The sequence below is a fragment of the Loxodonta africana genome, chromosome X, assembly GCF_030014295.1.
Source record: "Loxodonta africana isolate mLoxAfr1 chromosome X, mLoxAfr1.hap2, whole genome shotgun sequence".
Lineage (NCBI taxonomy): Eukaryota > Metazoa > Chordata > Mammalia > Proboscidea > Elephantidae > Loxodonta > Loxodonta africana.
In genome coordinates, this window is record NC_087369.1 from 80,956,371 (window position 1) to 80,970,067 (window position 13,697).

The 13,697-nt window shown below is 41.8% G+C and overlaps 1 protein-coding gene and 1 pseudogene across 2 annotated transcripts in view; one reads left to right on the forward strand and one right to left on the reverse strand.

Moving 5' to 3' along the window:
* Positions 1-1,107: 1,107 nt before the first annotated feature.
* On the reverse strand, positions 1,108-5,261 carry LOC100666263 (suppressor of cytokine signaling 6-like; annotated as a pseudogene).
* Positions 5,262-9,578: 4,317 nt separating this feature from the next.
* The window catches only part of OGT (O-linked N-acetylglucosamine (GlcNAc) transferase), a 41,042-nt gene continuing 36,923 nt past the window's right edge, over positions 9,579-13,697 (forward strand). Inside the window, exons 1-2 of one of the 2 annotated variants that reach the window (XM_003412726.4) lie at positions 9,579-9,861; positions 12,850-13,030. In XM_003412726.4, the coding sequence (XP_003412774.1) occupies positions 9,825-9,861; positions 12,850-13,030 (218 nt within the window). In that variant the 5' untranslated portion in view covers positions 9,579-9,824. The remainder of the gene's footprint in view (positions 9,862-12,849; positions 13,031-13,697) is intronic. The other variant, XM_003412727.4, reaches the window with a different exon arrangement.

Here is a 13,697-nt window from a genome sequence, read left to right on the forward strand (position 1 = left end):
GAGACCAATTGATGCATCTTAGATGGCTGCTTGCTAGCATTTAAGACCCCAGACACCACTCTTCAAAGTGGGATGCTGAATGTTTTCTTAATAGATTTTATTATGCCAGTTGACTTAGATGTCCCCTGAAACCATGGTCCCCAGACCCCTGCCCCTGCTATGCTGGCCTTCGAAGCATTCGGTTTATTCAGGAAACTTCTTGGCTTTTGGTTTAGTCCAATTGTGCTGACCTCCCATGTACTGTGTGCTGTCTGCCCATTTAGTCTTGTTTTGCTCCATGGGCCTGTTCAATCTTTGGCTGAATAGTGAACCTCATGAGTGACCTCATTACTGAGCTGAAAGGGTGTCTGGGGACCATACTCTTCAGAGTATTTTTTAATAGACACATTTTTTTTGTTGCTTTTTCTTCATTGGGTGAGATTCACATAACGTAGTTAACCATCTGAAAGCGAAGAACTCAGTGGCAATAAGTACTTTCGCAAGATTGTGTAACTACCCACCTCTATCTAGTTTTAAAACATTTTCATCACTCCAAAAGGAAATCCCATAGCTGTTACGCAGGTGGTCCCCATTACCTCTTCCCCACAACCCCTGGCAACTGCCAATCTGCTTTCTGTTACTACGGATTTACTTATTTCGAATATTTCATGTAAATGGGATTATACAATATGTGACCTTTTGTGTCTGGCTTCTTTTACACAGCGTAATGTTTTTCAGGTTCATCCATGTTGTAGCATGTATCAGTACTTCATTTCTTTTTATGATTGAATAATATTTCAGTGTATGTATATACCACAATTTGCTTATCTGTTCATCTGTTGATGGACATTGGGCTGTTTCTACTTTTTGGCTATTGTCAATAATGCTGCTATGAACATATGTGTACATGTATTTGTTTGGGAATGACTTTCCAATTCTTTGGGGTTGAAATGTGCTTTTAATGCAGAAGAATCACAATGGATAGCAGCAAAAAATTGGGAGGGGGTTAAGGAGAGTCTCAAAATCTACAGTGCGATTATTTTGCACATTGATGAAAGATAATTCATACTTCTAAAACCTCAAAACTTTCTTTTTTAAAGAATCAAAATAAACCCAGGACACCTTGCTGACACTTCCCCACCCCTAAACTCGTTTACATATAAAACTGATACTATTGGAGTGGCAAAAGATTTCAATGGCAACGAAAGCTTGTAAACTGTACTTAAATCTCTTTTCCTTGTTCCCAAAGTGCAAGATGCAGGGTTCTCATAATCTTCCATTAATGCTTCTCCTGTAAATAATCCTTCATTTTGTCTGGCAAAGGCGGTTTTTGAAATAAGCCTACTCTGGTATACTGATCTATAACAAAATGACACCAGTATAGCGATATACCTGTAGGAACTGTGATACTGGACTGGTCAGCCTGACAGGGTGAGTTGCACATCCAGGCAACCAAAACCTTGAACAACAAAAAACACCATTTTCAGAGTCCCTGATTGAATGTTCAATTAGATCAACTGTAGAAGTATGGCCTTCTGTATTTAGTTGTTCGTAAAAGCTAAACCTACCATTTGAGTGTTCAAATCTAGTGTGAAGTATTTTACCACGGAGCGAAAGCTCAAGCTGAAAACGTAACCGTTGTCAGAACTCTCCCAAACAAGAAAAGAACCATCAGACACATGTGCTAGCTTCTCTTCTGCCTCCCAGTGTGTTCTCAGTACTGTCTTGTTTTGCAAGTCCTTCAGCTCCTCTGTAAGGCTTGTCACAACCACAGTGCCACTACTTTGCACAGCGGCATAAACTCTTGCAACGCCAAGAGCAGAGTTAGTTACAAATTTAAGTGATATTGCATATTTTCAGACTGGACCAGTGAGTCCATTTAAAGTTGCTTTGGATTTGATTATTCTGTATTGGAGGTAAAATGGTGAGAGTGGAGAGACAGTATTATGATTAGCTCTTGGGCTCTGCATCATGACTTCTATGGTGCCAAAGAACAGCTTCACATGGACTGATCCACAAAGATATCTGGGCAACAACTAGATCCTGGTCTACCTGATTCTCATCTTCAGGGAAGGAGTCCCCTCTCACTTGAGAAGGAACGGCAGAAACTTCACCGGGAGAAGAACTGTCCAGACAGTAACTATGAGATCTTTCCTAAGGATATTTTCTCTCATCTAAAGGCAATATTCTGAATGTAGTCCAATACCTACAGGCACATGTTCATCAAGTCTCCATTCAGAGATTCTGAACACTTTAATGAAGTATTTTGTTCTTGGCCCACAGTTTCAGATTGAAGATCATGAAAATCCTTTCTAACCCCATTCAGTGCTGGACTTGGACCGGAAGGATAGACCAAGGCTTTGACTCTCACCTCCGTTTTTTTTTTTTTTTTAACATTTTATTATTGTTTATGTGAAAGGTTACAGAGTAAATTAGTTTCTCATTCACCAATTTATACACAGCTCAAACATTAAAAAAAAAAAAGCAACGGAGGTAAGGGTCAAAACCTTGGTCCATTCTTTAAGTCCAAGTCTAGCACTGGTAGTGTAGTGGTTAAGAGCTTGGCTGCTAACCAAAAGGTTGGCAAGTTTGAATCCATCAGTCTTTTCTTGGAAATCCTATGGGGGCAGTTCTACCCTGTCGTATAAGGGTCACTATGAGTTGGAATCGATTCAACAGCAGTGGGCTTGGTTTTGGGTTTTTGGTGTTTTGTGACACTGGTTGCAAACCCCTGAATGCGTCAGCACTCTTCTCCCCTTCCTGCCAGGGTTCCCCGTGTCCAATTGGCCCAGCTTTCCTGCCCCTGTGGTCCTTCTGAACTTTGTTTTTGGGCAAATGCTGCCCTTTAGGTCTCCTAGAGTTGATTGTCCTGAGGCATGTATTCCTCACTGGCATTATTGTTCATTTTATAGGCTTGTCTATTGTATGGCTACAATGTGATCTCTGGGAGTGATTTCAGTTCCAAGTTTGAAGGGTGTCTAAGGGTCATAGTCTCAGGGGTTCTATCAGTCTCTATTAGACCAGTAAGTCTGGTCTTATTTATGAGTTTGAATTTTGTTCTACATTTCTCTCCCGCTCTCTCCGTGACCTACTATTGTGGTCCTGGTCAGAGCAGTTAGTAGCAGTGGCCGGGCACCATCTAGTTCTTCTGGTCTCAGGCTAGGGGAGGCCATGGTTCATGTTGTCCATTAGTCCCTTGGACTAATTGTTTCCTTGAGTCTTTGGTTTTCTTCACTCTTCTTTGTTCCTGACATGAAGAAACCAGTTGTTGTATCTTAGATGGTGGCTTGCAAGCTTTTAAGACTCCAGCCCCTACTCACCAAGGTAGGATGTAGAACATTGTCTATATGGGTTATGATGTACCAGTTGACCTAGATGTCCCCTGAGACTATGGTCCTTGGCCCTAAAGCCCAGTATCTCAGTCCCTGGAGGTATGTGGTTGCGGCTAAGAAGTTTTCATGGCTGTGTCCCTTGTGCACACTGTTGCATGAAAAAAAAATTTTTTTTCATACATGGGTATATTTGTAGCATGTACACATATATATAGGTCGTTATGAGTCAGAATTGACTCGACAGCAACGGGTTTGGTTTTTTTTTTTTAAACATATATATGTACATGGGTCTACTTCCATTGCCCTCCCACCCCTGTTCAGCTTACATATGTACCTATGTATCCACTTGTACATTATTGTTTGTTATTACTGTTATTGCAGGATTGTATATGTATTAGTATTTACTGTTATTGCCTTTTACTCTCCGGTACTTTTAGTGTCTTCCTTTAACTTGATTATATTGTGCTGACTTCCCCCATATTGTGTATTATCTCTCCCTTCACCAAAGTTAGTACGTGTCTACTATCTGTGTAGTGGTTTTCTCCCCCTCCCCCCTCCAATCCCTGGTAATCATCAAAGAATGTTTCTGTCTGCGTGAAAACCTTTTCTTGAGTTTTTATAATAGTGGTCTTATACAATATTTGTCCTTTTGGGATTGACTTATTTCATTCAGCATAATGTCTTCCAGGTTCATCCATATTGTGAGATGTTTCACGAATTCGTAGTTATTCTTTAACTTTTTGTTAAAGTTCCGTTGTGTATAGGTACCACAGTTTGTTTATCCATTCATCTGTTGATGGGCACTTAGGCTGTTTCTATCTTTTTACTATTGTGAATAATGCTTCAATGAACATGTATGTGCATATATCTATACCTGCCATGGTTCTTATTTCCCTAGGATGTATACCTAGGACTGGGATTGCTGGATCATATGGTATTTTTATTTCTAGCTTTTTGAGGAAGTGCCATATCATTTTCCATAGTGGTTGTACCATTTTATACTCCCATGAGCAGTGTATGAGAGTTTCAATCTCCCCACAGCCTCTCCAGCATTTGTTGTTTTCTGTTTTTTTGTTAAGTGCCATTATTGTCGATATGAGATGGTATCTTAATTTTGTTTTGATTTACATCTCTCTTAGTGGCTAATAATGTATTTGTTGGCTGGCTAGATGTCTTCTTTGGTGAAGTGCGTGTTCATGTCCTTTGCCCATTTTTTAATTGGGTTGTTTGTCTCTTTGTTGTTGAGTTCTCACCTCCATTTTGAAACATGTCTCCTTGGAGGCTTGTAGGTTAAAGATGCCGAATGTCTGGATTATAGTGATGATTGCAGAGGAAAGTTGGCCTTATTTGTCTCTGAGCTTTCACATCTTTGAGGGCCATTGGTGCTGAGGCAAAGGAAAGGGTATCCTTGTCTGCAGAGCTCACAGAGGGTATGGTGCACTGCCCTTGCCTTTCTGCTTTTGTTTTGCAGAAAGCTGCCTTTTAAACATACCCATCAAGCTTTCACTTTTTGATCTATTATTTCCACCTTTTACATCTTCACTATCGGTATCACAGCTGGCCATATCTTTAACTATAAAACCCACTGCCATTGAGTCGATTCCGACACATAGCGACCCTATAGGACAGAGTAGAACTGCCCCATAGGGTTTTCGAGGCTGTAATCTTTACGGAAGCAGACTGCCACATCTTTCTACTGCGGAGAGCTGGGGGGTTTGAAACGTCGACCTTTCGGTTAGCAGCCAAGTGCTTAACCACTGCACCACCATGGCTCTTTCTTTAACCATTACCCACCACCACTGCCGTCGAGTTGATTCCGACTCATAGCAACTACCAAAAAAAGAATCATCTTTTACAAAATCACTGGCTAATGATGGTTGTTGTACTATCATGAAATCAGTTTCTTCTTTACTTTTATTTCCAGAAGGTTTTAAGACTACTTTTCTTCATTATGGAAACCCTGGTGGTGTAGTGGTTAAGAGTTCAGCTGTTAACCAAAAGGACAGCAGCTCAAATCCACCAGGTGCTCCTTGGGAACTCTATGGGGCAGTTTTACTCTGTCCTACAGGGCATTGGCTCGACAGCAACGAGTTTTCTTCATTATTACTGGTTACCTAATTCAGAGGAATTGGTTTTTCTCTGGAATATTATCCCTAAACATCTGGAGAGGCTACAATGCCACATTGGTGTATTTTCCCCGCTTCATTTTACCTTTGGAGCCATTTTCCACTGGCAGCGGCAGTGGCAGCACACTGGGCTCTGCTTCCTTTCACAACTCTGGCGTGGCTGCCACAAAATGTGTGCTGTTTTAAGCTGCTAAGTTTGTGGTAATTTGTTATGTGGTAATAGAAAATTAATACACCATTAATGGTGTTATCAGGGTGGCAAAATTTGGGATTGGAGCTGAAGAAACAGCTGATTTATAAAAATTGTTGTACATGAAAGGGAAAAAAGAAAAGAAAAAGAACGAGAAATCAGTGGAAAGAGAAGAAATACACAAAAGTACCTCCTTCAATGCCCAGCTCAGGCCTTCTCCCTCACCTTCCTTCCAGCCTGAAGTGATTGTTTTCTCCCCAGGTATTTTTAGACAGAAACATATATATATATACGAATCAGAATTGACTCGATGGCAGTGGGTTTTGGTTTTGGTGTTTATATATATATGTATATATATATATACATATATATATTTTATATATATATATATACACATATATATGGTGCTTTAAGTGAAAAAAAATTTTTTTTAAGTGAAAGTTTACAAATCAAGTCAGTCTCTCATACAAAAACTTATATACACCTTGGTCTCCCCCTAGTGTGACAGCACACTCCTCCCCTCCACCCTGTATTCCCTGTGTCCATTCAGCCAGCTCCTGTCCCCCTCTGCCTTCTCATCTTGCCTCCAGACAGGAGTTGCCCACATAGGCTCATGTGTCTACATAAGCTAAGGAGCTCACTCTTCACCAGTATCATTTTTTATCCCATAGTCCAGTCCAATCCCTGTCTGAAGAGTTGGCTTCAGGAATGGTTCCAGTCTTGGGCTAACAAAGGGTCCAGAGACCATGACCTCCAGGATCCCTCTAGTCTCAGTCAGACCATTAAGCCTGGTCTTTTTACTAGAATTTGAAATCTGCATCCCACTGTTCCCTTGCTCCATCAGGGATTCTCTGTTGTGTTCCTTGTCAGGGCAGTCATTAGTGGTAGTTGGGCACCATCTGGTTCTTCCGGTCTCAGACGAATGTAGTCTGGTTTATGTGGCCCTTTGTATCTCTTGGGCTCATCTTTACCTATGTCTTTGGTGTTCTTCATTCTCCTTTGCTCCAGGTGGATTGAGACCAATTGATGCATCCTAGATGGCCGCTTGCTAGTGTTTAAGACCCCAGACGCCACTCACCAAAGTGGGATGCAGAAGGTTTTCTTAATACTTTCTGTTACACCGATTGACCTAGATGTCCCCTTAAACCATGGTCCCCGAAACCCTGTCCCTGCTACTCTGGCCTTTGAAGTGTTCAGCTGTATTCAGGAAACTTCTTTGCTTTTGGTTTAATCCAGTTGTGCTGACCTCGCCTATATTGTGTGTTTAGATAGAACATATTTTTTAAAAATAATTTATTTTTGTTGTTGTTGGGAATATATACAGCAGAACATACATGAATTTGACAATTTCTACATGTACAGTTCAGGGACATTGATCATATTCTTCGAGTTGTGCAACCATTCTCACCCTCCTTTTCTGAATTGTTCCTCTCCATTAGCATAAACTCACTGCCCCTTATAAGTTTCCTGTCTAATCTTTCAAGTTGCCAATTTGATCCCATATAGATAGAACTTAAAAATGCACAATACTCAAGGAAGACATTCTTTACTAGTTAAGTTAAACTGTTGTCTGATTTTAAGAAGGCTTCAGGGGATATTTTTGGCTTAAGGTTTAAAGGTTATCTCGGGGCAATAGTTTCAGAGGTTCACCCAACCTCCATGGTTCCAGAAAGTGTGGCATCTATGAGAATTTGAAAATCTGTTCTGTGTTTCCCCCCTTTTGATCAGGATTTTTCTATAGAATCTTTGATCAAAATGTTTAGTAATGATAGCCAGGCACCATCCAGTTCTTCTTGCCTCATGGCTAAGGAGGCAGTTGTTCATGGAGGCAATTAGCCACACACACAAGAACATATTTTATCACTTAAATAATATTCTCCTGTATTGTTCTCTAGTGGCTAGGCTTCAAGTTCCTTGAGGGCAAGGATCCTGTCTTGTTCATTTCTGTATCCCCCACACTGCCTTGCATACAGAGACTCTAGTAATTGTTATTTGATTGGCTGAAGAAGGTGTGTTTGTCTGATGACTAAGTCCTTCAAGCTAAACCCTCCAAATGCTATTCCTAGAAGGTACCTGGAATGAGATTGTTGAGATTCCAACAGAGTTTTTTTTTCTTGTTGTGCCCCTATGAGCCCCACCATCCTGCTTTCCCTAGCAGCAAAATTGTATCATAATATCCTTTGACTCTTCTCTCAGGGTGGGGAGCCTTAGACCACAAGTTTCAACGGGCCAAATGCAGGGAGCATTACCTGGCATTTAACAACATAAAGCATTCTACTTAATTAGCTATCACCTGTTAATCAGTTAGACCCAAACATCTGCCAATAGAATTTGAGAAGTCTGTTCTAAAAGTTGAAAAACTGAGTTTATTCATCACAGATGGGGTACTTTTAGTGAGAGGGGAAAGAAAAAAAAAAGATTTTACCAGTTAAATCCAATTAAGAGATTGGTGCCCGATTTTCAGGACAGTTTGTGCAGTCAGGAAACCCTGGTGGTGTAGTGGTTAAGTGCTAAGGCTGCTGACCAAAAGGTCGGCAGTTCAAGTCCACCAGGCGCTCCTTGGAGGCCCTACAGAGCAGTTCTACTCTATCCTATAGGGTCGCTGTGAGTCGGAATCGACTCGATGGCAGTGGGTTTGGTTTGTGCAGTTTGTCTTTTTCACTGCATGATGTGACTCCTGATTATGTGATGGAAGAAATGATCATGTTATGACTTTTCTCTGTGCTCCTATCCATAATTAAAAAGTTTGTGGACTGTCTGAAAGAAATTAAAGCAGAGCATTGAGGACTTTTTTGTTTTTTAATGTAGTAGTAAAAACTTTTTGAAGAAATTCACTGACCTGCTTTCTTAGACCAAGGACTTTTTGAAATAAAAGGACACTTAGAGATCCAAATCATGGCCTCTAGTGGCTTATACTAATTTCTTGCTAATGTGGCAAGCTGTCTTAAATCCTTTCTGAAACAAGATATGAGGTATCAATTAATACTAATGTGACAACATATCTGAACACGGACTTGAAACTGCAGTGGGATAATAAGAGCTGATTTGTTCAAGGAAGTGGAGGTAATTCAGACTCAAACTAGATGTGTGGTTTAGGCAGATGGGAAATGAATTCATTTATCTCTGTTGAACTGCTTCTGAGCTCAGTGGAATCTCAGATTGTGATGATTTGCAGAGCTATTTGGTGGAAATGAAGCCACAACTCAGAAGAGTCATGGATTTTGACGAATATGAGTCATTTAACATTTCAATGCCTGCCTTTGGAGTGCAAACCCTCAGGGTGTCCCTGAGTTATTAAGCATTAACATCTGCCCCATTAATGTGGGCAGAACTATCCTGAATACCAAAACGATTTTCAAATTTCGGGCTATATGACCAAAACCTGAGATGTTTGCATTCATTTGGCCCTGTGAAAGTATCAGTCGTTTTCATCAATGTCTGGGGTCTGAATTAAGACGTGTTCAAATTGGAACCCCCTCCGCCATCATTTTGAAGAACAGTTCAGCTTTTAAATAAGATTATTTACATTTACTTGCTTAGAACTGATCCATGATTTGTAATCATCAGCCTTGTAACTATCCATTTTTTTGTGTGAATAAACTTGATTAAATTTTTTAGACTCCTTTGGCATTTATGTTTAAAATCTACATCATTGGCGATACTTTACCACTTCGGCAAAAATGTATGCGGCAAATGTATGGGTTTTTTTAACCTTATGCTTCACTATAATAAAAAAACAAAACAAAACTTGGGCGCTCATGCCCTAGACAGTGTGCCCTAGACGCGAGTCAGGTTGACAGGGCTGCTCGCATGCGCTCTCGACACAATCGTGTTTGTCGCAATGGGCCCTACGCGGAAGGCTACATAAGAGCAAGCGACTTTGATTATAGTCATTTTGTCGTCTGTAGCGCCGGTTACCGCGCTACCTCCGCTCTGGTACTTGATTGTAACAGAAAGTAGTTCCGGCCCGTGTTGTTTCGGCCGAGGAGCCGTCGCCGCCATTTCAAGATCGTGAGAGGTAGATGGTCAACCAGAGTTCCTAAGGTTCGAAGCCTATGACGCCTGCCGCCGCTTAGGACTCACAGAACACCAGTACAGCTCCTGCTCTCTTACCACTACCTCCAGAAACATTGTTGCCACTAGCGGCGGCGGCGGGACTCAATTACCCCCTCCTCGCTCTCCCCCAAGAAGCTCCAGATGGCGTCTTCCGTGGGCAACGTGGCCGACAGCACAGGTATCGGTGTCCAGTTCTATCTTAGCAGACGCCGCTTCGGGGTCTCGCGCCGTTCTCTGCCTCTCACCGCCCCCTCCCTTCCCTCTAGCCGCCCCCATTACATCAGTGGCATTGCTGAGCTGTTCGTGTTCTACCGGCATCTGGTCGGTGTTTCCTCTGTCTTGCCTTTCTCAAGCATTTATCTCTTTCATTCTTTCTGCTTTTTGCGTCCTTTCTGGCTTCTCAATGTGTGTGTTCTCGCGTTCTACTCGGAACGCTTCTAGCACACGTGCGCGCTAAGAATGGACTGCATTGGAATCCCTGCCCTTTCACTCTTCGTTCACTACCGTTCTCTGTCCGAAACCAGTTCACCGCCCTCTCCTCTTCTCTCTCCACAGCCCCCTCCAACCCTTCCGCCTTAGCCAGGTTTGGTTCTTTGTCAATCTAGGGCGGGGGTGCCATTCCGGTGTAATCATATCCCCGCTTTGCATCACCCAAAGACGAGCAGAAGCTCGCCGGTTGCTGCAAGGAACCTGAGAAGTGGGGACATTGGGCAAGCACCCCGCTGGGCAGCGCCTTTCTAGTGTTCTTTCGGTTGAGTGGCCCGGGTTTGGATTGGAAATTTCCAGGGGTTCGCTTTGCCGTCGCCCAATTCCGCATGCTGCCGCTGGCCCGGACTTCCCACCCTACTCTCCTTTCCCTCTCGCGGGGTACCACGCCCTTTCCTTCCAGAGGTTGTAAGCTTTGTGGTCCAGTTCTTACCCCTGTGGGACAAACCAGCCTGGTGCGCTTTTTTCGCACTGACCATCCTGCTTTCAGAATTCTCGCTTTGTGTTACTTTCTCAATGTATTCCTCCGCCGCCGCCTCTGGGTCTTCCATCCCCATCCTATAGCCCAGAGTCTCTTTTTTTCATAGGGTGTATGTATTTTTAAGTTTCATCCCTGCTTGAAGAGTTTGTAAAGCAACTGGAGTGTAGCTGCACAAGTGCAAGGCGGTTGCCCTTTTAGACAATTCAGTCGAAAGCATTTGGTACACGAACAACAACAAAAAAAACCCAACCAAATTCTAGGGGTTTCCTTTAGCTGCTTTTCCATATTGAGGCTGTTTGGGGCAGGGAGGGAGGGGGGATTGAGCGGTGGTTCTAAGGTTTCCTACGAGGTTTTTTTTTTGTTTGTTTATTGGTTGAAATGTGTCAAAGGTTTTTTATTTGTTATTTTTGGACATTGTGCTGTAAGTAATAGGTGAATCTTCAATAGTCTCTTATCCATAATTATAGGTGGTGGGATTAATAATTAGTCAGTGGTCCCCTCCTCCTTGCCCCATAGTGATTTTTAAAGGTTTAAGATTCTGGTTATGTACTAGCCTGCCCTTTTCTGAGTGTGTTATTTTATTAGAGGAAGTGTTATAATAGCAGATAAGCAACTTTGAAAAGTGACAAAGTAATGTGTTAAAATAAGGAGCTAGGAAGCTCTGAAGAATTATTTAAAATGTAATCTTGTAGTTTCTACTAGAGAGGTAAACTCCCCCAGATTTGGATGCAAGTCCCTCTGCTCTTTGTGTTCGTGGTCAGCTGTGCATTCCAGTCAGAAAATTTACTTGCTTTCCAGAACACACACCAGCTTGAACGATTGGGGTGCTAGGCTCAAATTTGAGTTTGTCACTGTGACCTTGGTAGAGTTTAAATAATTTGTCCGTGGTTTCCCATTTCAACCATCTAGATAGATCTAGGCATGTTGTTTGTTAAAGTGCCATGGTCAGATTCCCAGTAACGCATTACTGTTCAAATAAGCATTTGAGATTGAGACTTGGGCAGTTTGCTAGGTCCCCCCACTCCCCCCGAAGGCCCGGTGGCGCAGCGGTTAAGTGCTTGGCTGCTAACCAAAAGTTTGGCAGTTCGAATCCACCAGCTGCTCCTTGGAAACCCTGTGGGACAGTACTGCTCTGTCCTGTAGGGTCACTATGAGTTGGAATTGAAATTGACTCCACGGCAACTGGTTTGGTTTGGTTTTTGGGGGGCTTTAGCCATTTTTTTAGCCATATCCTCTATCTTTCTGTATCTGAATTAAGTCACACATAGCAAAGTTTTTTTTTATTTGGTATTCATTTCTTGTTGAACTTTATCAGATGTTTTATATTAGCATTTTCCTTTTTTTAAACCATTACAGTTGTAGGTAACTGCTTGGTTTATATAGGGTTGTTTTCAGTGTCTTAATTCTTCAGTGCCAGAGCTCTTTGGAAAATGCTAGTGTTAAAACAGCGTGGGTGGGACTTAGCTAATTTAGTATCCTTGTGAGTTTTGGGATGGTAGAAGAGCAATATAATCTTGGGTCTTTATTTAAATTGTTGGATGACCCCTTTAAATATTTTGGCTCTTGACAGATGTATTTATCTTGTTTATCAGCTGTTTTAAAAATAGCACTTTGACTTCTAGTTTTTTTCCTTATGTTCAGTTTCTAGAGTCACCCTTTAAAAAAATTAAATTGCGAAATATAGAAACATTAATATAAAGAGTAAAAACACACCCAGGTAAAGAGATACATTGTTACTAGTACACCTCCCCCACCCTGCAAATCCAACCTAAAGCCATTATGTTTCCCAGTAGGTTATTTGACATTACTAAGTCTTTGTGACCTTGCAAATCACACGTTTTATGTTTTGTTTCTGGATGTTAACTAAGGGCTAAGGAATAACGTTCATTGCATCTTTAGATGTTACCTATGATTTATAATTTAAAAGTACTTTTAATCATAAAAACTGTAATATTGGAAAGTAAATAATTCCTATCTAGTTTGGGAAGGAAAGTATTAATGGGTGAAATCTAAGATGCTAATTCTGCACCTGATGTTAACTTGGGAGTGTAAATAACGTGCAGAACACTCTAGTGCTTTACATAGTTTCAAGCATTTTCATCTTTAAGTTTAATATACCATATTTTTACATTTTTTGTTTGCATTTCTAACTTTTTGTTTCCCCCCCTCCCTCCCTCAAATGTTTTGATGATTCTCCAGAACCAACGAAACGTATGCTTTCCTTCCAAGGGTTAGCTGAGTTGGCACATCGAGAGTATCAGGCAGGAGATTTTGAGGCAGCTGAGAGACACTGCATGCAGCTCTGGAGACAAGAGCCAGACAATACTGGTGTGCTTTTATTACTTTCATCTATACACTTCCAGTGTCGAAGGCTGGACAGGTAGGAGATGTGGGGTACCTGCTGGTGATTGCTGCCTCTGTGTACTGAGCTTGACAAATGATACTTAAATATTTGAACTTGAAGCTTTTCTATACTGCATTTCAACTGAGCCATCAATGCACATCTGCTCTCTTGCCCACTCGTGTCATGTGGCAGCCCAGGTGCCAGTTTTTCTCCTTCCTTTTGTGGTGGTGGTTATATTATTAGTATCGCTAGGTACCTTTTTAGACTTTTACATGTGGGTCTACTGCTTTCTTAACACTGTTCAGGTAATAAATTGTTCTTAGCCTACATCTGAACATTCAGTCTCACCCTGAACACCCTTATAAGGCATGTCAACTTCAGGGACTGAGATGCTCAGAGATGATGGTGTATACGGGTCATGCACCTCATAACATCTGTTTGGGCAATGTCTGACCACATGTCCACGGTCCCATAAGGTTATAATAGAGTTCAGAAATCCCTGATTGGAGAATGGAACCAAACACAACACAAAAGGAAACTTTCCTGGTCCTTTTGGAAGCCAGAGGGTTTGGTTGTAGATAACCTGTGCTAACCGCACAGGGCTCCCCTGGGTCCTGGGGGTCTCCATCCCCTGAAGTTTCATGGGGCCCGCCCTGCAGACCACCCTGGACAGTGGGATAGTGGCCCTCAGGGGCCTAATTTG